This window comes from Chiloscyllium punctatum, chromosome 2 (genome assembly GCF_047496795.1).
Source record: "Chiloscyllium punctatum isolate Juve2018m chromosome 2, sChiPun1.3, whole genome shotgun sequence".
Classification (NCBI taxonomy): Eukaryota; Metazoa; Chordata; class Chondrichthyes; order Orectolobiformes; family Hemiscylliidae; genus Chiloscyllium; species Chiloscyllium punctatum.
The window spans coordinates 41,515,507-41,542,975 of NC_092740.1; the positions used below are offsets into that span (position 1 = coordinate 41,515,507).

Here is a 27,469-nt window from a genome sequence, read left to right on the forward strand (position 1 = left end):
TAGTCCATCTATATGCCTTATTCTGCCCTCTTCTCCCCCTAGTGGACTCTCCTAGCATTCCTATATCTGTTTGGATCTTGCTCCCAACTTTACACCTGCTCTGTGCCCATCCCTTTGCCTAAAGAGTTTAAAACCATCTCAACAGGGTGTTGGACCCATTCCAGTTCAGGTACAGCCCATTCAGCTTGTAAAGGTCCCACCTACCCCAGAAGCTGTTATGGAAAATAAAGAGCATGAAAGCATGGAAACCACTGGTGATCTGTTAAAAGGAGTCTATGGAGTGCTACACTAGTCAAAAGGTCACTGTGGCAGGATGGGATAAGAATAGTGGAATTCCCCTACACCAATTAGCAGAGTCAGGTTCGGGCTGAAAGGTCACTATGATGGGATGAGATAACAAGAGTTAGTAAAGTCAGCCTCCCTTGCTAAATATCATCATGGCAGGTTGGGACAGGTGGTGACAATAAATATTTAGGACATGACATTAAATATTTAATTAATATTAGTAGAGTCAGCCTGCTCGAGACCCTTGTGGCAGAACATGACATTAAACATTTAATCAGTAGTTAGCAGGGTCGGCCTGGGACAGGAGACCATTGTGGTAGATGGGGTAGTAAAATATCTAATCATGATAATAGAATAGTATTAAGTAGGGTTTAGGATGGAATATCATTGTGGCAGAGGTGAAGCAAAATATCTAATCGTGACATGAGAATAATATTAAGTAAAATGTAGAAAAAACTATAGTGCCAGAAGTAGAGAGATAATAGGAACTAACATTATTTGTTTGTTGTATATCTGGAGTGAGGTAATTCTGACTAACACAGTTGGACATGCTAATAAGCTAACAAAAACAGATAACGAAAAGGTACAAAGAGCCATGGACCCTGAGGTTCTGAGTATCACGGCTTTTCTGTTTGCAAATAAAAGACCTACTTCTTGAAAAACTCTCCACATCTCCTGGTGACTCTACATTTTCTCCACGACACTGTCTCAATGATTCAAAAATCTAAAGCCTTTCCTTGAAAACCATCCCTTTAGTCACGAATTCACCTGACCGGTCTTCCTAGTCCTATACACAGTAGCACGTGGCACTAGAAGTAATCCACAGATTAAAACCTCTCTCTTCCTCATTAGCCTATTACCTAACTCTCTAAAATCTGCTGCAGAACTTTTTTATTTTACCTATGGCATTGGTAGTGATACTTCATGACTTCTGGCTTTTCATCCTTCTTCAGAATGCCCCAAGCCACTCTGAAACACGCCCACTCCTAGCGCCAGAGAAGCAGCTGACCATTTGGGAGTCTTGTTTACTGCCACAGAATTGCCTGTCAGTTCCCCATATAACTGAGTCCCTATCACTCTCCCAGTCTTTTTCCTCCCCAACTGTTCAGCACAACTAACCATAGTGCCACAGACTTAGCTGTTGCTGCTTTCCCTGAGAAGTCATCCCCAACAACAATATCCAACACAGGATATCTGTTTAAGGAGTGAATGGAAACAGAGGACTCCTGCACTGCCTGGCCACACTACTCGTCCTCCTGGTGAACAGCCACTGCTTTTCTGTCTGTGTAGCCCTTAGCTGTGGTGTGACTAACTCGCGAATCATCTTATCTACAACATCCTCAGCATCATGGATATTCCATAGTGAGTCCACCTGCAGCTCCAGCCACTCCATATGGTCAATCTGGAGCTGAAGCTGAACATATTTTCTGCATACATGGCCACTTCCCTACTTTTATACTCTATTCCTTTCGCAATAAATGCCAAAATTCCATTTAAATTTAAATTGAGGACCAAACTGCCATAATCCATATCTTTTACAATAATTTAAATTGTGAACTGGTGAATCAGTTTTGATTTAATTCATAGGGTCTATTTTATACCATTTGGATCAAGGGCACTAAACATACTAAACAATTACTGGTTGAGGAGATAACTATCATTGAGAGAGATCAAAGAGTACAAAAGGAGTTGAAAAGGAAGGGGAGATGACGGCAGTTAGGTAGAGCACAATAAATGGGCACTGTAAAGTATAAAAAAAGGACAATGATTACATGAGCAGGCAGAACTGGCAGCTGGACTTCAAAATGTGAGGAAGCGCAAGCTCATCCACGTAGCAAGGAAGAAAGACAAATCAAATCGAGAAAGACTAGTAACTGTGAAATCACAAGATATACAGAAATTCATTTGTACAGCTGCAAAAGTAATCATAGAAGCTAATGAAATCTAATTGCTAGAGGCAAGGGCTGGAATGCAATGAGGAAGAAGTCATGCTTTAATTGTAAGTATCCTTGTTCAGTCTCCATTTGGAGTACTGAGCTCAGTTTTGGGCACTGCACCCCACTTAGGATACAATGATCATGGAGGGGCTCTGACAAGCTGAAATGGAAAAGAGAATTGTGGAAAATGAGGGGAAATTAAGTGTAAAACAACTAAAAATGTGAGAAAGCCTGACCAGAATAGTGATGGCAGACAAAACCAATCAGGTTAGATCATAAATTTTGTAATTTGGATCTGCACAAGATAGTTTTCTTGGCTAGTACTGTATAGCTTTCATGTAAATTAAGTTACTTCCATTGCACTCATTTGAAATGCAACATGCAAGCATATTTTCTTTGCAATCTTGAGATCATTCAGTTTTAAAGGCTTTTTTAAAATTATTAAAAAGAGATTAATACATTTTCCAGTGGTCGACTTCTAATACTGTGACCACAAAACTTCAGAACTACCGGATGGAAACAAACAAAAACATACCTGCAACCCATACTTGATCTGAATCTGTTTTAATTCTTGGCGTCGTAATTTATCTTTGTCCTGCTTGCTCATCACTGGAATAGCTAAATAAAATTGAAAAAAATGCAGCATTTCAATCAATCTGAATGACTACTTTGGATATTACAAGACAGCATGAATAATTAGATTCTGCACCAAGGTAGTTACAATCAGAACAGAAGAGCCAGGAGCAGGCAATTTAACCCTTTAATACAATCATGGCTGATCTTAGCTTGGCCTCAACTCCACTTTCCCACCCACTCTTCAAAACCCTTCTACCCATCACTAATTAAAAATGTCTATCTCCTTCTAATATTTACTCAATGTCCCAATATTCACTGTACTCTGAGGCAGTGAATTCCACAGATTCACAACCTTTTCAGAGAACTAACTGTGCCTTAAATGGCCCAAAATATCCATGCCTTCCTGACTCCCTCGCTTCTTCTTCTACCTTTGGCTTTTCATCCTCTCTTGCTGAATTTTTTTTGGATTCTACCCTTCTGCCAAGTTAGTTTAAAACCCTCCCCATGTGCACTAGCAAACCTCACAGATGTTGGTCCCATTCCGGTTCAGGTGCTAACTGTCCATCTTGAACAGGTCCTATTGCCCCCAAAAGCAATCCATTGTCCTATAAATCCAAAGCTCTCGCCCCCAAGACCATCTTTTTTGCCATGCATTCATCTGTACTAATCTTGTATTCTTATGCTCAACGGGCACATGACACCATAAATAATCCAGAGATTACCTGTTCTTTAGTCTACTATCTAGCTCCTTAAATTCTGTTATCAGTACCTCATCCCTTTTCCTACCTATCAGTTTGGTACCAATATGTACCACATGTCCTTTTGCCCTTTGTCTGTTTCCTCTCCTCCACCAGCACTATCCCCCCCTCCCCCCAACATACCATCATGAAGTCTCTTCTACTGCCCCAGGAACACCTGTCTGTTCTTACAAACGAATCCCCCTACCAGTACAGCCCTGCCATTCTTCCTCCTCTCGATTAAGATACCCACCTGTGAAGAAATTTGGCTGCCACTGCTTTTCCCTGCCCAGTCACCTTGCCGAACAGTATCAAAAATGGCATATCTGTTTGAAAGCAGAATGGCCACAGGGGATCCCTGCACTACGTACATTCCTCTACACTGCTTGGTGATCACACATGCTATTTTGCCTTTTCAATCTGTACCTGTAGCATGACCACTTCACAATCTACTAACCACAATTTGTTCAGCATCGCAGATGCTCCACACTGATTTCACTTGCAGCTCCAGCTCCAAAATGCTGTTTCCCTGTAGTTGTAGGTAGGCACATTTCTTGCACATACGGTCACCAGGGATAACTGAAGCTTCCATGATTTGCTACATAGCCAGGCGGAGCATATCACAGGTGTGAGCTCTGCTGCCAATATCTATTTTAAGACCAAGACTCTTTCCTGAATAAACATTATGCTTATGTAAGAACACTTACGTTACCTTCCTTACCCTACCATGCTTACTTATTATTCCTTTGTTCTACTGGCCCTGATTTTCACTTATACAAAGTGAGGTGATACATTTTGGAAGGTCTAATGCAGAAGGAATGTATGCAGTAAATAGTGGAACCCTTAGAAGCATTAATGTACAGACAGATCCAAGCATACAGATCCATAGTTACTAGAAAGTGGTGACACAAATGAACAAGTTGGTGAAGAAAACATATGGTATGGTTACCTTTATTGGTATAAAAATTGGCAAGTGATGTTGCAGCTGTATAAAACTTAAGTTAGGCCATATTTGGAATACTGAATATAGTTCTGATTGCCATACTACTAGAAGGATGCAAAAGCTTTGGAGAGGGTATAGAAAAGGTTTACCAGGAAGTAGTCTGGTTTGGAAGATATTAGCTATGAGGAGAAATTGGACAAATGTGAATGTCAGAAACTGAGAAGTGATCTGATAAAAGTTTACAGAATTATGAGAGGGATGAATAGAACTGATGGTTGGAATCATTTCTCCAGGATAAAAATATCAATTACTAGGGAACATAAAAGGGGAAAAAAATTTAAAGGAGATGTGAGGGACAAGTCTTACGACACTGGGTTAAAGCCCTCTCCCACCCCACCCCACCAACTAATTTAAACCAGCAACACGGAAAAGATTTACCGTGTACGGTAATCTGTTAAAATGCAAGACGCCAAGAATTATCCCAAAAGCTACCATTTAAAGTACAAAAAATTCAAAAACTTTATTTTTTAAGTCTAACATATAATATTAACTAACAACTATTTACAACTCCTTTATCTAACCTATCCAACCTATCCTTTACCTTCCCTCGACAAAACTAGTCCGATAAAAACTCCCGATTAAGATTTACTGAAAAATTCAAATTTCAAAACCAGTGAGCGTTTGAATCTTCTCTTTGTATCTTCCTCTGTCGTCGTCTTCTCAGCGATTTCTGATTCACAGGTCATTGATAGATAAAGGTACCTTTAAGAGAGCTATTCTATGGGCAGTCAGCAGATGCTGGTGCCTTGGCAGTTCTCCTCTCAACTGTCCAATTTTTCCCAGTCCTATACCCCAAAGCATCAGATGGTTTCATTGGTTTTTAATATTGTCAGTATACTGAATTCAAACTTGATTGGAGGTAGGTATTTTAGGGTATAATTTAAACCAATTGGCCGAATGTGAATTTGTTTTTGTCTCACAGCAACTCAGCCAGTGCTAGCTGCTGGATCAAATGTTACACTCTAAATTCTCCAGCACCCTGTGTACTTGCTAAGTCCTTCACTCTCAAAAGGTACCATGCACCTCTACACATTCATAACACAAGTGTTTGTGTTTTTTTTAAAATAGGGAGGTTGGTAAATGTCTGGAACACAATGCCAGAAGAGATGGTAGAAGCAGATATGATAGCAACGTTTAAGAGGCATCTTGACAGATACATGAACAGGCCAGGAATAGAGGCATATGGACTATGGAGGCAAAAGGCTTTTAGTTTAGAAAAGTCAGATGTCATCTCAGGCTTGGTGGGCCGAAGGGCCTAATTCTCTGCAGTGCTGTTCTTTGTTTCTCAGTTAAATTCTTTTCATTTTTATATACTTTTGTAAAATCACAAATCAACACACCACTTTCCTGTGGTGATATCACAGTTTAGTTTTCCAAATCAGGAGACCTCTGAAGCTGTAGCTGTTAAACTAGCACTCCCTTCTCTCTGCTCAATGAAGCTGAAAATATTGCCTTACAAATTATAAACCTGAAAAACAGGTGGCACAGTTGCTGAGTGATCAGCACTGCTGCCTCATAACGCCAAGGAACTGGGCTCAATTCCAGTCTTGCATGACTGTCTGTATGGAGTTTGCACATTCTCCCCGTGTCTGCGTGGGTTTCCTCTGGGTGCTCCGGTTTTCTCCCACAATCCAAAGATGTGCAGGTTAGATGGGTTGGCCAGACTAAATTGCCTGTAGTGTCTGGGAATGTCTAAGCTTGGTGGGTTAATCACGGTAAATACGAGTTCTTTGGAGGGTTGGTGGAGACTTGCTGGGCTGAATGACCTCTTTCCACACTGTACAAATTCTATAATTCTATGAAAAAGAATTTTACGAATGATGAGCAAAAAAAAACAAATTTCTTTCCCTGTGCACTATATTCCTACTGTGTAATAAATGCCCAGTGTCACACACGCACTCAGGACTGTACCTCACTCTAGATGAGCCACTCCCAACTGCTTATGTGAAGCGTACTGATCATGTGCTTTTAACTGTGCCTTTTCTAATTAAAGTTAGGGTAAGCTTGAATGACTTACACTTCTAAATCTTCAATAGTAATCACCACCTATTGAGGTTCTATTCAGGCTTCAGCCGATTGATTCTACGACTGAGGAACAGTTGACTATCATAGAGATGTACAGCATGGAAACAGACCCTTCGGTCCAACCTGTCCATGCCGACCAGATATCCCAACCCAATCTAGTCCCACCTGCCAGCACCCAGCCTATAACCCTCCAAACCCTTCCTATTCATATGCCCATCCAAATGCCTCTTAAATGTTGCAATTGTACCAGCCTCCACCACTTCCTCTGGCAGCTCATTCTATACACGTACCACCCTCTGTGTGAAAAAGCTGCCCCTTAGGTCTCTTTTATATCTTTCCCCTCTCACCTTAAATCTATGTCTCTAGCTCTGGACTCCCCGACCCCAGGGAAAAGACTTTGCCTATTTACCCTATCCATGCCCCTCATAATTTTGTAAACCTCTATAAGGTCACCTCTCAGCCTCCGACACTTCAGGGAAAACAGTCCCAGCCTGTTCAGCCTCTCTCTATAGCTCAAATCCTCCAACCCTGGCAACAGCCTTGTAAATCTTTTCTGAACCCTTTCAAGTTTCACAACATCTTTCAGATAGGAAGGAGACCAGAATTGCACGCAATATTCCAACGGTGGCCTAACCAATGTCCTGCACAGCTGCAACATGACCTCCCAACTCCTGTACTCAATACTCTGTCCAATAAAGGAAAGCATAAACACCTTCTTCATTATCCTATCTACCTGCGACTCCACTTTCAAGGAGCTGTGAACCTGCACTCCAAGGTCTCTTTGTTCAGCAACACTCCCTGCGACCTTACCGTTAAGTATATAAGTCCTGCTAAGTTTTGCTTTCCCAAAATGCAGCACCTCGCATTTATCGGAATTAAACTCCATCTGCCATTCTCAGCCCATTGGTCCATCTGGTGAAGATCCTGTTGTAATCTGAGGTAACCCTCTCAACTGAGTCAGGGACCTTGTTAGTCTTCTTACTAGACTACTGAACTTCAAAATTCTTTGGAGGTGGCAGAAGATATTGGCGAGGAAGGCCGAAGTAAAATTTCAATAAGTGAAGTGGAAGCTTACTGTCAGAACAGCATGATAGTTGCAGAAGTTGCATTTGGTTGCATGATAATGCTGCAATGATGAAGAAAGTTTTAATGCAAACATTTACACTCCTTCATCTTAAAGAATGTATTATTTACAATTTTTAAATATTTATAAATTTAACACCTGTCTTTCCTCCTCCCAGAAAATTTTGGTATATACTCAATCTTCGTTAAACAGGGAGCCACTCCTTGTAAATGTGCATATACTCGAGGTCAGGCCAGGTCCAATTTCATCTATAACCCCATCGACTTGTCAGGTCTAATCATGCAGTTCTTCGGGAAAAAAATCCTCTTTTGTTATCCACAGGAACTCCGTGCCCCTTACTCCCACAGATAACAAGGAATGGGTGTAACAATAAAAATTGCTTGAGCAGACACCTTTTGGCTTTGCTATGAAACTGTCTGCTGAGACATATATTAACGCTCAGGATTGAAACACAAAACCAGAAGACATCTGGAGCTGGTATGCAACAGGCTTAAGAACAAAACTTCCAATTGCAACATCACATGTACATGAGTTATCGTAGGTTGATATTGACAATGAATTTTTTGCACAAAATAACACATCAGGGTGTTGAGTTGAGATCATTCACTTCTGCAAGTATGTCAATGTCGCTTCAAACTTGTGATGTACTACTATCTGTAGCTTCGCAGTTCAGCATGCACTCTTCAATTTTCAGCATATCAATAGAGAGCAAGAATAGTTGTATAGTTCCTTCTTTTACGGTACAAGTTAATCTCTTATACAGCAACTAGACAGCTCAAGTTAAATTTGATTCAGCATTAATCCAACTAGATATACTCATTTCTGCTGGTTTAGTTAACAGGCAAGGAGGGATAATATTAATGTTTAAGTAGAGATTTACCAATTACTAAATTTGATTCATTAATTTCAGAACAAGAGTGGATAAACACAAAGCAATAACAAATATATTCAAATACCTGTCAATTCTTTTTTATTGAGACGCAGGTGTGCTTTAACCTGGCCTGGCTCACAGCCATTACACGTGTCAGTACCTGGATGGATATGGAAAGACAATACAGTCTCCCCAAACTTCACTTCATCACCATGCTCCAATCTATGAGGGTCACATTTATGTTTTGGCTGAAAAAAAAATGAACACTAAATTAATAGCTAACAAATACATATTAACTATATTTTGTATTCTTCTGTAATTAAAAAAATACAGAATAGTGGAGACGTAGAGTACTTAAATGCAATGAATACTAAATGGACTTAATTTAAAATGAAAAAACCAAAAACTGTGGATGCTGATAATAAATGAAAACAAATTGCTGGGAAAATTCAGTCGGTCTGGCAGCATCTGTGCAGTCAAAGCAGAGTTCACGTTTTGGGTCCAGTGACCCTTTTTCAGAACTGAACTCCCTAGTTAAATATGATATGAAGAAGTTTTGAATAATGTCCATAAATCCGAAATAACCAATTGATGACATTGTCATTTCCATATGATCAAACAAGACACTTAACAGAGAACTACTCACCTTCAATCCGAGTATTAATTTAGAGGTTGAAATTAAGAAACAATTTCAAATATTTGGATGTGTTAGTTAAATGAATGGCTGTATGTTGTACTAGCCCCAGTGTACCAGCAAAACACCCCTTCCCCAACCATCTACTCTAACATATTTTTATCCATGCAAACTTCTACAAATGCAATCCAAATGCTCTGGCTAGGAAATAATTAAAGGGTGATAGGTTTAACTTAATATGTAACAGGTCCACAACAGATGCCATTTCCCTAGCCTTGCACTCATCCATGGAACATGTGGACAACAAGGACATCAGGTTCCTGCTCATCGATGACCATTCTACCTTCAACACCACTATCCCCTCCAAAACTGATTCCTGATCTCAGACCTCTGCGACCTCAGTCTTGGCTCCACCCTCTGCAACTGTATCCTTAGCTTCCTGACACAGAGACCGCAATCAGTGAAGACATACAACTGCATCTCTTCCACGATAATACTTAACAGTGAAGCTCTCCCCCCAAGGATGCGTTCTCAGCCCCCTACTGTACTCCCTGTACAGCCAAACTCCAAACAAATGCCATTTACAAGTTTTCTGACAACACCACCATGGTGGGACGGAGGAGCAGAGGTTGAGAGGATTGAGAGTGTCAAATTCCCAGTTGTGACTATAATTGACAACCTGTCCTAGACTTCCCAAGTAGACGTGACAGTCAAGGCGGCACAATTATGCCTCTTCCTCCTCAGGCGGCTCAGGAAATTTGGCATGTCCATAAGGAACCTCACCAACTTTTATAAATGCACCATAGAAAACATGACAACCTGATTTGGCAACTGCTCTACCGAGGACCATTAGAAACTACAGACGATTGTGTGTGCACAGCCCAGATCATATAAGCTCCAACTCAGATGCCATTTACACATCTCGTTGCTGCACAAACGCTGCAAACATCATTAAAGACCCATCCCATCTAGTAATACTCTCCTACAACCTCTTCAGAGGATACGGAAGCTTGAACACACGAACCAGCAGGTTCAAGAACAACTTCTTCCCTGCTGTTATTAGACTGACAAATGGACTCTAATTTCAAATAATACCGATCTCGTTAATGTTGATCTTGCCTCATGTACGTCCTGTGCAGTATAACCTGTATGCCTTACTTGATCCAAGCTTTTTCATCCTTTAATCTGTATGTCCTTGCTTACTATGATCTGCCCCGTGCTGCTTGCAAACAAAACTTTTCACTGTACTTAGGTACACATGACAATAAATCAAATCAAATAAAGTAAGTTATCTTGTTTCGGTTTAGAGCACCAAAATATAAGACAGGTAATATTTAGTAATGCAGGAAGCTATGGCAACGCAGTTTCAAGGAAGATAAGCATGACGAGGTTAACCCCAAATCAGAAATTGAGCTTGCGCTCAGTTTTGAAAAATTAGTGCATTTTTGCCAATTACTGTTTGAACTAAAATCTTGAAGCAGATTATTTTCTGTAGGTCATTTCCTGAAGTGTACTTAAAACTCTGCCCATAAACCAAAGTTGAATTTAATTATTGTCGTTGCGATCACAAGAGCAGAGACCTATACACTGACAAAGGATTTTCTGAAGGGACAGCAAGGTATTGAGGCACTGGGTTGAGGGTTAAACATTTAACAGTAGCAATTTATGCAGAATTACCAAAATGAATAAAAACACATGAATAGTAAAAGCTCAGCATATTTTGTGAATTTACATGCATTAATCCAGTGACATGGATAATGAAAACTGGGCTCTCAAAACTATGTTAAACTGATGCACAGAACAGCATTCTAAGAAAAAAACTTCATCTCATTTTACGTTAGCATGAAAAATGATCACTCTCCCACAATCCAAATATGACAACAGCCAGGAAAAGATCTTAGTAACTGATTACAGTAACAATCATACCATGAGAATTCTGTTCCCATTGATCACAGTCCCATTCTGGCTCCCCTGATCTACCAACATGTATTCCTGTAGATCTTGGTCAAAGTATACTTCAGCATGAAACTAAAGAAAACAGAAATTAGCTTAAGAGGAAAAGGGGACCAGCATGCTAACATATTAAACAATATGGAAATATACTCTGTAAAAGGAAATAGAATGATATCAAGAACACATCTGCAAATCCCAGGACTGTGAGCATAGAGGTAGGCAATTTAATCGCACCAAACAGTAAGTTCAGAGAAATTCACATTTTATTACAGAGAGCATACAAAGTATTTCAACAAAACAAGTTAAATCTGCCACATATTCAGATGCAAACATTTTTTATGCCATTCTATTTTCACCTTTTACAGTTTAGTATGATTACGTAACTAACCTTACTAACTCCAATTTCAGCAATTTGAATTGTGTGGCCCATATCCTCCTCTCTGTTGAATAAAAAGAATTCAATTTGAAAAAGAAACAAACATTCTATTTTCTTTTTCTGGTGATGTGTAAACTTAATCCCAAAACTGCTTCCTTCTCTTATCCCATTCTAGGTGGCAAGGTGGAAGGTACTTATACAATAATGCCAAAACATCCAAAGAATTCCTTTGAGGCTTTATAGATTAAAGATGATATGCTCTAGGCATTCATTTCAATTTAAGATCATTAAATTTTAAGTGATGTGTGAACGAGTTTGTCTGAAGAAAAAAAAGAGGGTCTTGTAACACAAGAGGGAATCATAGTAGATCATGGCAGATCATAGTAAGCAAGGACATCCATACAGAGTATAGGGCGAAAAGGCTTGGACAGAATAAGACATACAGGTTATAGCACACAGGACATACACGAGGCAAGATCAACAAGATTAATGAGATTGGCATTATTTGAAGTTAGAGTCCATTCGTCAGTGAAAGAAAAAGAGTAGTGTCCCTGCCAGAAGGTCAGGTTTCAAGTTCCACCTTCCGCAGAGGAGTCTCATAATACATCCAAACAGGTATAACTCTTAAATTGTTCAAATGTACATTAACCAAGTGAAGCATTCAACAAGGTTCCAAATGGTAGACTAGATTACATGAAATTGGGGTACCTAGACAATTGAATACAAAATGGGCTTGAAGGTAGAAGATAGCGGGTAGTGGTAGAGGGCTATTTGGATAGACTTGAGGCCTGTGACCAGCACTGTGCTGCAATGATTGTTACTGGGTCCACTGATGTTCATCATTTATATAAATGATTTGGATGTGAATATAGGAGGTATGGTTTGTGAGTTTGCAGATGACACCAAACTTGGTGGTGCAGTCGACACTGAAGGTTATCCCAGATTACAACGGGATCTTGATCAGGTGGGCCAATGGGTGTCAGATAGGGTTTAATTTAGATAAACATGCAGTGTTTCATTTTGTTAAGGTAAACTGGACAGGACTTATACAGTTAATGGTAAGGGTACTGGGGACTGTTACTGAACAAACATACCTGGTGATGCAGGTGCACAGTTCCTTGGAAGTGGAGTCCCAGGTAAACAGGATAGTGAGATAATGTTTGGTATGTTTACCTTCATTGGTCAGTGCATTGAATATAGGAATTGGGACATCATGTTGTAGCTGTATAGGACATTGGTGAGGCCACTTGTGGAATACAGCTTTCAATTCTGGTCTCCCTGTTATATAGGATGTTGTTAAACTCGAAAGGGTTCAGAAAATGTTTGCAATGATGTTGCTGAGATTAGAAGTTTGAGTTATAGAAAGAGGCTGGGGCTTTTTTTCCTTGAAGCGTCGCATGCTAAGGGGTGAAATTAGAGGTTTATAAAATAATGAGGTGCACAGATAAGGTGAGTAGAGTGTCTCACTTGGTTAATGAACATTTCAGCAATTTAAAGTGATTTTTCTAGGATTGCGGAGTCCAAAGCTAGAGGGCATAAGTTTAAGGGGGGAGGAGAAAGATTTAGAAGGCATCTTAGGAGCAGCTTTTTCATGCAACAAACCACTACAAGTAGTGGTGGAGGAGGCTACAATTAGAACATTTAAAAGGCATTTGGATGGGTATATGAATAGGAAAGATTTGGAGAAATATGGCCCAAATGTTGGCACTTGGAACTAGATTAGTTTAGGATATCTGGTGGGCACGGGTGAGTTGGACTGAAGTGGTGCCTATAGGATCTATTCAATTGAAAGATTTATCGGTGAGCTCAGTAGAAAAGACACGGCAAAATTACAAATATGCCAGCTTTGCTCAAAATGTACAAACTAAATGAAAACCCTGCTTCCTTGAACAAAAGAAAAATACTGAATTTCATACTTTAGATCCTTACACAGGTCATTTAAGCCACCATATTTACATTTGTTCTATTCAACCTGCACTTAAAAAGGTCTTATCCTCAAATTGCAACACCTTTTGCTCGATGGGTGCTGAAGTGGGAAAACTAAGGAAATACACAAACAAAATTGATGAGTCCCAGGTTGTCACAATCAGAGCAAACCAAAGTACGAGAAATGTAGCTTTGTCTGTGAGGATGAACTAGAGGAAGAAAATGATGAATAAAGGATATTTGTTCAAATATACCAGCTTGCCATATGAACAGAGGTAGGTCCCTTCAATGATGAGCTCTCCATCATAGTGTATACTAATCAACAACTTTGGAACACAAACAATTTGCAACTTAAAACAACACAAATAAAAATCACTGATTACTATGCCAAAAGTCCGCATGCAGTAGCAAAACAATGACAATATTTCAAACACACTTATTTAGCTCCAAAACACTTTAATGCACCCTGAAGTTTCTTTGCTGGAACTGGAAAACAGGTTGTTCCATCAGTTTGAAAATATTTGCAAACTTATTAGATACAATTTGTTCTAAAGGAGACAGTCCAGAAGTGGTGTATCAAAAACATTTACAAGTGCAAAAAACATAATTTATTTCAAAATATGGCTAAATGATCTTTTGACTGTATTCTTGCATAGCAGCAACCAAGGTTTATAATGTTATCTATGGTACCTTCCAATTGTAGCTGACTTCACTGCAGTGATAATGAAGAGTGTACCGGGCTCAAGAACCGGTGACCGCACCACCATGACACGAATACATGGAGGCCACAGCTGAGCTATACATTAGAAAGGAATATGGAATTAGGGCAGATAGGACAGAAATTAATGGTTTCAAAATTAATACCTTCATAATAAACTTCACGAAAGTGCAACACATTCAATACTTGTTTCAAATTAAGAGAAGGCAATTTTTGTCATCTTAATCATATGAAAGTCAGACAGGATTGCTGTATGTTGAATTACAACAAAATACTGCAAATCTTTAAAATAAGAATTGAAAACAAAATGTAAAAGTCAGGTAGCTTCTGCCATGACGACAAATTTACAGAGGAACCTCGATTATCAGAATATCAATTATTCGGATATTGGATTATCCGAAGGAGATCTCAAGAAACACTACATCCAAGACCTTGCTTTACAGTGATTAAAAGTGAACTTGGCTTACTGAAATGTTGCAGAGAACAGTCCTGGGCTGATGGGAGCCCAAGCACCGTCTCCAAATGACTGACCTCCCACCCTCGCTGCACACTTTCCCTGGAGTTCTACATAGGTATGTACCCTAAACCCTCCTTCCCCAGATAATCTCTCTAACATTGTCCTATACAGGGCAAAAGTGGAACCTGTCAAAACGTTGCAGTAAAAAGTTGTGAGTGTGCGCACACGCATGGTATTTGGAGACTCACCGGCACCCCCCGCACAAAAGACAGCAACAGTCTTGTTGCTGGTGTCCAGTCCGGCTGTCCTGGAGAGGGGGTGGGGGTGGACAGGGGGCACACAGGAATGGGGGCAGTCTTAGACGGGGTTGGGCGTGGGCGGACAGAAGACAGGTGGGGGCTCATGCGCTGTGTGCTGCTGCCTCATCTCCTGAACGAGGAACGGACTTAACAGAAGTCCCAGAGGAAAGACATTGACTCAATTAACCAAATAATCAATTATCTGAACGAAATAGTGCCCGCCCATCTCGTTCCTCTATATAGTGTTCCAGGTGTGTTCACTTTATTTCATTCTTCAATACCCTTCCGCTCTGACCTGCTCCCATCCAACAAGCTGATAATAAAAGGGAATCTGAAATAAATTATGAATACAATAAATATGACATTTCACGGCTTTCTTTTTAGTATTCAATGTATAAACAAAAGGCAGAATTATATATCCTGCTTTTCTGAGTTCCATTATAACTTGTGGTGGGGCTCCTTTGTTATCCATCTATAATGGAGGCACAGTTTCACCTTCCTTAGCGACATTTGAGAAAGGGGCAGTTTTAGAAATTTATTAAGTGATTCAGCAGAAAATATCCAAGTTATTGAAGCTAATAATAGTGGCTAGGTGTGTTGTATTGAAAATGTACTTCAGTCAAGAAAATACAAAACGATGATACTTTTCAGCTAACTACAAAATTTGAAAACTGGACTGTCCTGTACCTGGAAAAGAGCTACAAATGCCCTGCACTGATACACATCAAGTATAATGCAAAATTTTGTAAATTTTAAAATATATTTTTCTTGATTGAATGTGAACAAACAATATTGATTACACATTACTCATATACCAGAGGAAAGAATATTTAACCACATGGTGGTGGATTAGAGTCACACACAGGCCAGTTAAGGATATTAGTGAACAAATCAGGAGTTTACATCATTCCAACAGTAGTGGTTGCAATTTTTTTCCAAGTACTGATGCACAATTAATCAGAGTTATTCCACCACTTGCATGGTGTGATTTGAACTCCTGCTTCGCACTATAGCAAAAGCTCTCAGTCACACAGGTAAATATCTTGTACAAGTGTGAGTACAGCCAGTTATACCAACCCTTGTACTACTGCATTCACCACCAATACTAAATAAATAAAGTGCAAGTTACAGGCTCTTTCCTTCATTATTTCCTTCTGATTTAAATACTAGCCGTATATTAGATGTGGACGAATATTTAACCTTTCAACAAACAAAAACCATACATTATTTAACAACTACCCAAAGTAACAACAATGCAGGCAAGATTAACAGTATTGCACCACATTTGTACCAGTTAGGTTTCCAAGTCATTCGGCAAAATCCCACATAAAAAGGTTACTCCACATGGTACTGAGGGCTTAATGTTTTGCTTTTGTGATCCGGACAGTACTTTGTATACTATGCAGTTTCCCAACATTCAAAACAATTTCACACTTATCAATTGCCTTTCACTATGTTTGCCACAATGGACTTACTTGCTTGGCCATAACTGGAGCTCAGGATGAAGTGGAAATAGAACACATAGATTCCAATTCACGAAGGGATAGAGAACTACTTGCAGAAACAGTAAAAACGAGAAAATAAGAGTGTAGAAAATTTGAAAGGAATTCCATGTCATACAGAAATGTAATCAGAAGCAGCAAGGCCTGTCGTTCCTTACACTTCCAAACAAAAAAATATAGCTGACCATGGAATAAATGTAGAGTCTCATACTAATATTGGGTTCAGTGAGTTAGTACAGAAATTGCAAGGAGCATGTCAAATATGTTCTATCATGGTATATGAGAGGATGTAAAGTGAAAATGATCAAGAAATCAAAACAGATCTTAGGATCCTTAAAGATGAAGCAATAAGATACATTGAATTAGGTGGTGAACTTTCAGATAGACTCACCAGGATGCAAAATAATTCCTGAAAAGATATTGGTAATTACAACCATGCCTGAAGTAACAAACATGTCTGATGACCAACAAGTGTTATATGCATGTACTTGGGCGGCACGGTGGCACAGTGGTTAGCACTACTGCCTCACAGCGCCGGAGACCCGGGTTCAATTCCCGCCTCAGGCGACTGTGTGGAGTTTGCACGTTCTCCCCGTGTCTGCGTGGGTTTCCTCCGGGTGCTCCAGTTTCCTCCCACAGTCCAAAGATGTGCAGGTCAGGTGAATTGGCCATGCTAAATTGCCCCTAGTGTTAGGTAAGGGGTAGATGTAGATGTAGGGGTATGGGTGGGTTGCGCTTCGGCGGGGCGGTGTGGACTTGTTGGGCCGAAGGGCCTGTTTCCACACTGTAAGTAATCTAATCTAATCTAATCTAATCTTGCTAGGGAAGTGTAATTATATCTGACAGGGAAAAAAATCATCCATGAGTCTATTAAAAATGACCTGAAATTACAGTATTTCCAATGACAAAATTTTGAGCAATTAAACAAAAGATTTGCAAGTTATTCTCCAGAGATGCTATGAATTGAAAAATAAATTTGTGCACAAACAGATTTTATTTTAAAATCATTCATGGGACACAAGCGTTGCTGGAATAGTAAACATCATAAAGGCATTGGTAAGCTACTTTCTTGAATTGCTTCAGTTCAGATATTGTATGTGTTCCCACAGTGCTGTTAAGTAGGCTATTCTTGAATTTTGACGCTACAACAATGAAGGAACAGCAGTGTAAATTCAAGTTAGGACACAGATCTGGAGGGGAATTTGTGAATAACAGTGGCTCCCTTGACCCTTGCAGCTCAGCAGTCAGCAAACACAAAGTAACAAGAAGCACCCTTTGAATTTAGTGAGAAACAATATCTTAAGAACTGCGACTATGTGCCTCAAAAACCAAGTGACGAGCAGGAAAAAAGTTAAGCTTTTACAAAAACATAATTAATTATCTATGCCTTCCCACAAGTACAATGGCAATATGAGTTATAAAGCAAGCTACATAATTAGTATCAAAACAGATTTGATCAATCAAGGTTGAGAACTGTACAAGTCCTGCATGCAGCTCTGGATCAGCAGGCTGTGAATTCACTCTAGATGGTGTAGGTTGTAGCTTTTTAGGATATGCTGAAGTAGTCTTGGCAAATTGCTGCAATGCTATCTTGTCGATGGTACACACTTTGTGCATGGTGAGTTGTTGGCAGAGACAATGAATGTTTAAGGTAGAGGATGAGTTGCTTTGTCCTGGAAGGTGTTGAGCACCTTGAGTGCATTTTGAGTTGTACTCATCAAAGCAAGTGGAAAAATTCTAATCTACTTCTGACTTATGCATTGTAGGTCGTGGAAAGACACTACCAAATCAGCTGCTGAGTACTTAGATACAGAATATCAAGTCTATTTGCTCTATGTGCACATGGCTGGTCCAGATTTGTAAAATGGTTATGACAATACACTGATGGTAAAATCTCAATCACCAACTTAGAACATCATATGCACAAGTTGATTGAAGCTTTAGTCATAAGGTGAATGTGTGAAAGATTCAACAACCATTTAATGAAAAAAAAATCAGATAATGAAAACAAATCAATAAAATTTTCAGTTATCTAAAAACTCAAATATACCAGCACAGTGGAGATTTTAAATAAATACAGAAGGTTCAAATAAACATAGATGAAGCATCCAGTCTGATTTAATTATGCATTAATTCATGGACGGCTGCCTGAAAAGAATGATCAAGACTGTGAAGGCAGAAATGTCCTGCAAGATGAAGTTGTCTAGAAATGGTACATCCAGGTGATTCCTACATCAAAATGATCCAGATGCTTGGAGAAGAACACATTGTGCAATATAATATGCCGAAAAAAAAGTGATAGGTCTCAGTGATTTGCCTTGAATACACTTCAAATTTATTCCAAACTGTATGACACCCTCTCAGGAAATCATACACTCGGTTGGCTTTATAACCACTATCTCGTCTTGTTAAGTATAAAGCTGGGAATGACCTAAGTGGAAAGCCACTGTTTTTGCTCATCACAGATAATTTTTGTAATTCCTAATTTTTCACTCTTTCATGCGATGTGGGCATTGCAAATAAAGCTAATGTTTATTGCCTATCTCTAATTGTCCTTGAACTGAATGCCTGGCCATTTTACAGGGTTGTTTAGAGTTCATCCACACTGCTATGTGTCGGGAATCATAAGTAGATCAGACCAGGCAAGGAGGCAGATGTCATTCCTTAAAAGGAAATTAATGACTCAGGCATTTATTTTTCCACAATAATCAGTGATTGCTTTACGGTCACTCAGAGGTCCACGCATGACAAGAACTTCCAGAATTAGAAGCTAATGCTGTGATTGCACTGGCACAAATGTGTGCAGAATGTCGGGGTATCATTGTGGTGCTGACCATCACCAAGACTAACTTTCAATTTCAGATTTGATGACAATCATAATTAACTCACAACATGCTTCAGATATGATTGCATGGTCAGAATGGACCTATTCCTGAAGTTTCGTCACATGATCTCCAATCTCTTACAGCTGTTTTGTTTCTCCAATATTTTTATACCTAAATAAATACTGCAAGTCAGCTTCTTAATTAAGCTATTCACATGACTTTTCTCCTATGCTCCTGGCAAGTATCCAGAAGATTAATCTTTAATTTCTGAAGGTTCCAGAACAGTCTCTATAGATTGACAGCGTTAATTGTGGAACAACTGAAATCAATATTTGTATATTGTGAATTCCATGCCACAATTCTACCTCTAAATTTTATTGTATTTCTCACGGAGTATCAATTTGTTCACATAACAAGTGATACTGAGGTCAAGAGAGCTGTGTAATATACAAAGAACCTGCTCAAATGTTTGACTCAAATTGTCTTTTTTTTAAAGCCATACTTATTGCACAGCAAACAAATGCAGCTACATAGAATAGTTAAGGTGCATGCACTCAAAAACTAATATAGCAGTTCTTTCGGAAAATATGAACCTTCAAATCATACCAAACAAGTTTTACAGGAAGGACAAAAGACACGTTAATTTGGAGATTCAAATGTATCACAGGCCAAGGCGTAACACAAAAATTATGTGAATGACAAACACAAGTACATGACACAGGCTATACAAGACAGCTTTCCTCTGATAATTTGCTGCCGAGACACAATGATTCAGTGAAACAGAATAAGTGTCATTTTATGTTTATAACAGAATCAGAGATATTTTAGAAGCCAACAATCCTTGCAAAATGTTCAGAAAGATCACTGAAATGCAGCCACTGCAAATGCATCAAGTTGGAGGGATGTACTCTAAGTTCCAAGAATCTGTCTGAAAAGCCTACACTGCTGAATAATTTCAAAACATAAAACAAAATATTTTTATAAACATTCATATTTTATGAAAATGCATGGGCAAAGACAAGAAACCTAATGAATACATTTAACATTATTTAAAATTTTGAACACTGGAAACAAATTAAACACTATAATTGAGTTTATCTTGTTCAGATAAAGAAAGGCAAATGGCATGTTATTTAAATATCAGGATAGCCCTAATTATTTATACTAAATTTAGATGACTCAGGATACCTGGGAGCAACATTACTTCCTCTGGACAGTAGAGACTAAGCAGTAGACTGGCATACAGCTACATCTGTCAAATAGATTGAGACTAAAATTCACATATTATGTGATTAAAAGAATCCACATACCTGAGCATGAATCTGTGTAACTGCGAACCTTTGCATCTGATTTTATACAAGCATATAGTAAACTGTCACTCACCATCTTCTTTCTCACTTTCATCTTGATCTTCACTTGATTCTTCTGTCATTTCATCTGTAGAATATCCACTTTGATCTGAGGCTGTAATTTCTCCTTCTTCTGGTTCACTTCCAAACTCCGCCTCTTTCTTCTTTTCCAATTTTCCTTCAACATTTTCATTATGGATAGCTTCATCATTTAGATTATGCTCACTGAGTGAACCCTGTTCACTCACATCCACTACTGTTTTTTTTCGTTTGTTTCCTGGTTCCTCTGACAATGTCTCACTCTGTTCTGGGTCACAGCACCTGCAAATATTTGAAGCTTTCGGTACACCAGCTTCAGTGTCCTTAGAAGAAATAAAGATAATCAAATTTGAAGGGCCTATCTCCCAAGTGTTCTCATGATATTTGTCAATGACAAGTTGCATCTCAAAACTTTAAAAAAAGCTCTGATCCTTTGGGTATTTTTACATGAGCAGTGAAAATTTCAAGAAAGCAATGTTAAAATGCTTTGTGCACAATGTGGAAGTCTCTTAGGTCTGAATCAGCACTCATTGTATATCTTCAACCTCTGTAATTTACAGTGAATTTAGAGACAGAGAAAAGATTTCAACAACAAAAAATGATACACACTAATTATATTGGCACCCCAACCACCACAAACATTCATTCCCTCCACTACTGGTGCACAATGGCAACACAGTGCATTGTCACAAGACAATGCAGTAACTTGCCAAGACTTCTTCCAACTAGGATCTGTACTACCTAGAAGGACAAGGTGGCAGCAACATCAGAACACCATCTGCAGACTTCCTTCCATCACAAACCATCCTAAATTTAAACTATATTTCCATTCCTTCAGTATTGTTTGTTCAAACGTGAACTCTCTTCCTAAAAATATTCTGGGTAAACCGGCACCACATTGATTGCAGCAGCTCACCAACATTTCAAGGGTGATACATTTGAGCCTTGCCAGCAAAGTTTACTTCCCATGAGCAAATAATAGAAAATTGAAAACCACAGGATTGTCAGTAAATATAGACAACAAAATAAATTTTCAGCATTAAAGTCAGAAAACCTACAGAAAAGCAATGTTCAAAAGCTTTGTAGCTAGTTTTTAGGTCTTTAATAACAGGTGTCTCCAATGCTTTTTATTTTAGTTGTAAAGAATGCTACATCAACAAGTTAACTCATTTACTTGATTATTTTATAAGTATTCCAAAAACAATGAACAGTTGTTTCATCTGGAAAGGAAAATGAGTGGTTTTATATATAAGGATGCATTGGATGCAGAAAAATGAGCCCAATAAATTGTGACACTTGTAATAAAATATCCATACATAATTATGTAGCAGTAGATGGTGATGATTCATCACCTTTTATTGATAATAGTGCCTGACCTGCTGTGCATTTTCCCCAGTTTGTTTTTTGACACTGACACATGTTCTCTGCAGGTCTCCGTTTCATTCTGATTTATTTATAATTAAAAAGAGTTATTTGATCTAAAACAGGGATTTGCTCAAGTCATACAGTTGGAGAACTAAGGCAAGTATTGACCAGGATAGTAGTACAGACTGTAATACAATAGCAATACAAGACAGCTGACTGCCTTCAAAAATATAATTTGATGAGGTTTTTATTCTTAATTTGAAAAGAATGACGAGTTACCAACTGACAACTTGATCTGACCTTTTTAAATTTTGGTATCCCATTGGTATACAAATTTAAACAAAGGTAGCATAGCTAAACAACTTAAGAACAGTATACTGCAAGAGATGGACCAGGACCCATTCTGCAGAGAATGAGGTTGCTGCAAGAATGAAAGGAGTAGAATGTATAAATACGGTCTCACTTGAATAAATGTTTTCCTCTCTCGATAATAATAATCCTTCCAGCTGTTTCAGCAATGAATAGGTAGCATCATGCAAGTAATTTACTGGACAATATGCTGAAGAAAATACTGACAAATTGGAATTCTTGAAATTATTTGGCAGGTCCTAATACTCTCTTTAACTTTGAGTTTAGGATGATGCACCTCTTTTGCAGCTGTCTTCTGTGGAAGATCTATTGCCAAATAAATATTTCCCATCCAATTCTGCTTAACTGAAACTCCACTTTACAAGAGAACTTTCATTTTGATTTACCTGCTATGTAAAATGACATCTGAACAATATTTTTTTTTAAGTCCTTGAACTTTATATAGTTTAATCTCTTTAAAATCTCAGCGGTGGCTCTAAATTTTGGTCTGGAGAGGCCTTCAACAATACTTCCCTCAACAAATTTCATTGCACGAGACACAGTTTCCATGACTTTAAAAAAAAACACTTCTTTGGTTTCACAACAAGATTTCAATGCTGTACCCAAGATAAAGGTCAGCAAATAATAAGTAGGTATTAGAATAGAAATGCAGAGAGAGGACTATGCCTCAAAGATAGCATTACACACCTCTGCATAATATCTGTCACTTAAGCACTGTAATATTTAAAGCCTGGTACTTTTGGATTTCATTTTACGTGTATATATAAATAATGGTTTTAGTTCCACATTACCCGTTTTAGGGCACTGTAGCAGAAATCTATTTCTTAGCAATTAATCTACCTGTTGCTGATTCTGACCATCCCATAGAAGAAATCTTCAATTTAGCCATTGATTCTGTCATTTGCAGCAGCTGAGGACAGGAGGAACAGAATCTAATGAGTAGCCGAACGTTTAAAAAAACCAAAAGGCCCTGGCAGTATTTTAGTCTATTGCCATAAACATTGCATGGATTCTAGACCACCTTAAATGAAAAGCTGAGTCACATTTGTCAGACCCAGGTATCTCCTGTTCCCTGGCTACAGGAATCATTGGTATTAGCCCTGAAGGAAGCTGCACACCGGTTCTTACCCCAAAAAATCATCAACAGGAGAGTCAAGGAGGCAAGAACATAGAGTGGAGGTCAAAAACAGATTAGCCAACATTTTGCAGAATGGTAAGGTTCATTGAAGGCATAATAATCTGAGTGGCCTTCTCATGCTCCTATTTCTTGTTATCTTATAAAAATGTTAGAGCAATCCAATAGCATACAATGTAAAAATTAAAAATGCAAATAACTCCTTTAAAAGCTAAAAATAATAGTTATTGCGATCAAATCTCAGGTTAGCATGAATGATTTTATGTGGCATGAACAAATTATTTATATAAGCTGCTAGCTGCTCTTTTACTCAAAATGTTGTCCTGCCAAGGTACATCTGAAGACTGATAGGGGAGAACTGAAATACATTTTTGATTACGTTCCTGCTGGCTATAATGTCATCAAATTCAAACAAGATTGTGCAAACCAGAATTAAAGTGGTTTAAATTGTTGTTCAAGTATGAGAACATGATTCTTATATAAGGGTTTAGTGCTTACCATGATTGTGGAGAGGAAAGACTGGCGCAACAGAGAAGGGAGTGAGGTTTGCAATCATGCTATGTTCAGGAGGATATTGATACTTATTTATTTTATCATAAGTTCATCATACTTCATGTGAGGAGTTCTCATCATCTGCCATTTGTTTAGCACATGCTCACTACTTAGCTAATGACTATCTAGTGGCACTGTTCTTTGACAGAAAGCAATGCATAGTACTGTAAAAGAAATCCCCACAGCTAGGCCATCTGAAACTCCATAACAAATTGTGGAATCTATCAACATTTTGGTGGGGTTACCATTGACCAGAAAGTGAACTGGATCAGTCGTGAATATACTGTGGTTACAAGGATAGGTCAGAGGATGGAAACTCTGTGGTAACTCATTGCTTGACTACCCAACCACTACATACAAAGCATAATTCAGGAGTATGATGAGTATGACTTCAGTCGATTGAATAAATGCAGCACCAATAACATTCGATAAGCTCAACACTATCCAGGACAAAGCAGCTACTTACGTGATCTTACATCCACCATTTTAAATATCACTTCATCGACTACTGATGTATTGCGGCAACTATGAGCATGATTACAAAAAGTGCTGCAGTGACTCACCAAGGTTCAACAGTACCTTCTAAATCCACAACCACCACCACTACACCTGGAACAACAAGGGCAGGAGGCACACTGGAACGCAACCTGCAGATTTCACTCCAAGTCACACACCATCCTTATTTGGAAAAATAGTTGCTTTTCTTTGCTGTTGGCTCAAAATTCTGGAACTCTCTCCCTAACAACACTGTGGGTCTACATACATCACTTGAACAGCAGTGGTTCAAGGTGGCAGCTCACTATTATCTTCTCAAGGGAAATTAGGAATGTGGAATAAATGTTGGCCTAGTTAACGAAGCCCACATCAACAAATTAACAAAACAGAATTGATAAAATAAATGCCAAAATGAGTTTAGAATTATACAGTACAAAATAGACCCTTCAGTCCTGCAAGTCAACACCCAGAAAATCTAGATTAGTGTGGTGCTGGAAAAGCACAGCAGGTCAGGCAGCATCCGAGAAGCAGGAAAATCAATGTTTCGGGCAAATGCCCTTCATCAGGAATAGAGGCAGAGTGCCTGCAGAGTGGAGAGATAAATGAGAGGGGGGTGGGGGTGGGGAGAAAGTAGCATAAAGTACAATAGGTAAATGGGGATGGGGACGGAGGTGATAGGTCAGAGAGAAGGGTGGGGAAGGTAGATGACTTTCCTTCTCTCTCGACAAGAATCTCAGTGAGTCTCTCTCTCACTGCAACCCCCAGGTCATCTACCTTTCCCCACCCTCCTCTCTGACCTATCACCTCCATCCCCATCCCCATTTACCTATTGTACTCTATGCTACTTTCTCCCCACCCCCACCCCCCTCTCATTTATCTCTCCACTCTGCAGGCACTCTGCCTCTATTCCTGATGAAGGGCTTTTGCCCGAAACGTCAATTTTCCTGCTTCTCGGATGCTGCCTGACCTGCTGTGCTTTTCCAGCACCACTCTAATCTAGACCCATAAAATCTACTCTAGTCCCACCTTCCAGGACTTGCTCCTCCACCTGCCAATTACCTTAAGATTATGCACCCTTCTTACTGCCCCTTCAAATAAGGGGAACAGATGCTTTTGATCCACACTGTCCATACTCTTCATAATCTTACACACCTTTACTAAGTCCATTTCAGTCTTCTCTGCTCTGAAGAAAACAACCTGAGCTTATCCAGCCTCTCATTATAGCGAAACTACTCCATTCCAGGCAACATTCTGGTGAACTTCCTCAGTACAATCATGTACATCCATATAGTGTTTTAACCGGAATTGCGTACAGTATTCCAGATGAGGCCTAACCAAAGTTTTATACAGCTACAACACAACCTCCCTGCTCTTATAATCTAGGTCATAACTGATAAAGGGAAGTGTCCCATTTTGCCTTCTTAACTATCCTATTAACTTGTCCTTCTGCCTTCAGGGATTTGTGGACAAGCACCCAAAGACCTCGCTGCTCACCTAAGCTTCCTAGTGTCCTGCCATTCACTGAGTATTCCCTTGTCTTGTTACTTCTTCCGAAGTGCATTGCTTCACACTTATCAGGGTTAAATTCCATGTGCCCACTGATCTGCCCATCTGACCAATCTGTCTATATTCTCCTGTAACCTAAAATCTTCATTCTCACTGTCAACCACGCAGCTCCCCTGCCCAGTCTCAATTTAAAAGTCCTGAAACCATTGTCATTTATAGCATGAAAGTATGTAGGAAACGACTTGGATCTTGAGAGTTTCTTCCTCTGCCATGTAATATATATGGGCTAAAATGCACATTAATTTCAGCTGCAGTAAGGATAACTAAATGTAAGATACCTTCTCTTTCATTGAAGCAAACTTTGCCACTCCTTTTCGTTTTTTCTTAACTTTTTTCTTCGTTTCTGTTGCACAGTACGACAATAGATCCACTTGAGAATGAAACTGATACAGACCACTCTCAGTATCATAATAATAGTAAATTCCAGTGTTTGGGTCATAGTAGAGTTGGTTTGCCTTAAGAACACAAAAAGGTTTAGCCATAAATTCTTAATGTACAATTTACTTTTAAAGATTTAATTTCATGTGTAATATATAGTCACTCAGCTGAACAGAATTTAGGTATTGTCAGAAAAAGATTTTTTTGTCGAAGCTTTTCACGATTCACAAGAAATACGAAAGTAAAGTGAAAACTGTATGAGGAGAGTGTGGATTGGTCGGCAAGTAACTCTGATTAGTTGGTTAGTTATAACTGGCACGGTCTCCATGGTACAGGCAATATCAATCAGCACTCTCTAATCAAAGAGTATAAAAAAGTTGTTATCATTTACAACAGGATCTTGACCAGATGGGTCAATGGGCTGAGAAGTAGCAGATGGTGTTTAATTAAGATAAATGAGAGGTGCTGCACTGTGGGAAAGCAACCCTTAGCAGGACTTATACACTTAATGGTCAGGTCCTAGGGAGTGTTGCTGAACAAAGAGATCTCAGAGTGCAGGTTCATAGCTCCTTGAAAGTGAAGTCGCAGGTAGATAGGATAGTGAAGGCGACGTTTAGTATGCTTTCCTTTATTGGCCAGTATATTGAGTACAGGAGTTGGGAGGTCATGTTGCAGCTGTACAGGACATTGGTTAGGCCACTGTTGGAATATTGCGTGCAATTCTGGTCTCCTTCCTATCGGAAAGAAGTTGTGAAACTTGAAAGGGTTCAGAAAAGATTTCCAAGGATGTTGCCAGGGTTGGAGGATTTGAGCTACAGGGAGAGGCTGAACAGGCTGGGGCTGTTTTCCCTGGAGCGTCGGGGGTTGAGGGATGACCTTATAGAGGTTTACAAAATTATAAGGGGCATAGAGAGAATAAATAGGCAAAGTCTTTTCCCTGGGGTCGGGGAATCCAGAGCTAGAGGGCATAGGTTTAGGGCGAGAGGGGAAAGATATGAGAGACCCCCAAGGGG

At 39.2% G+C, this 27,469-nt stretch overlaps 1 protein-coding gene across 4 annotated transcripts in view; it reads right to left on the reverse strand.

Moving 5' to 3' along the window:
- The window catches only part of aggf1 (angiogenic factor with G patch and FHA domains 1), a 57,417-nt gene that overhangs the window by 7,064 nt on the left and 22,884 nt on the right, over positions 1-27,469 (reverse strand). For all 4 annotated transcript variants that reach the window (XM_072547578.1, XM_072547596.1, XM_072547568.1 and 1 more), the window contains 7 exons: positions 26,357-26,533; positions 20,592-20,919; positions 14,098-14,203; positions 11,494-11,545; positions 11,079-11,180; positions 8,604-8,766; positions 2,758-2,840 (listed from right to left, as the gene is read on the reverse strand). In XM_072547578.1, the coding sequence (XP_072403679.1) occupies positions 2,758-2,840; positions 8,604-8,766; positions 11,079-11,180; positions 11,494-11,545; positions 14,098-14,203; positions 20,592-20,919; positions 26,357-26,533 (1,011 nt within the window). The remainder of the gene's footprint in view (positions 1-2,757; positions 2,841-8,603; positions 8,767-11,078; positions 11,181-11,493; positions 11,546-14,097; positions 14,204-20,591; positions 20,920-26,356; positions 26,534-27,469) is intronic.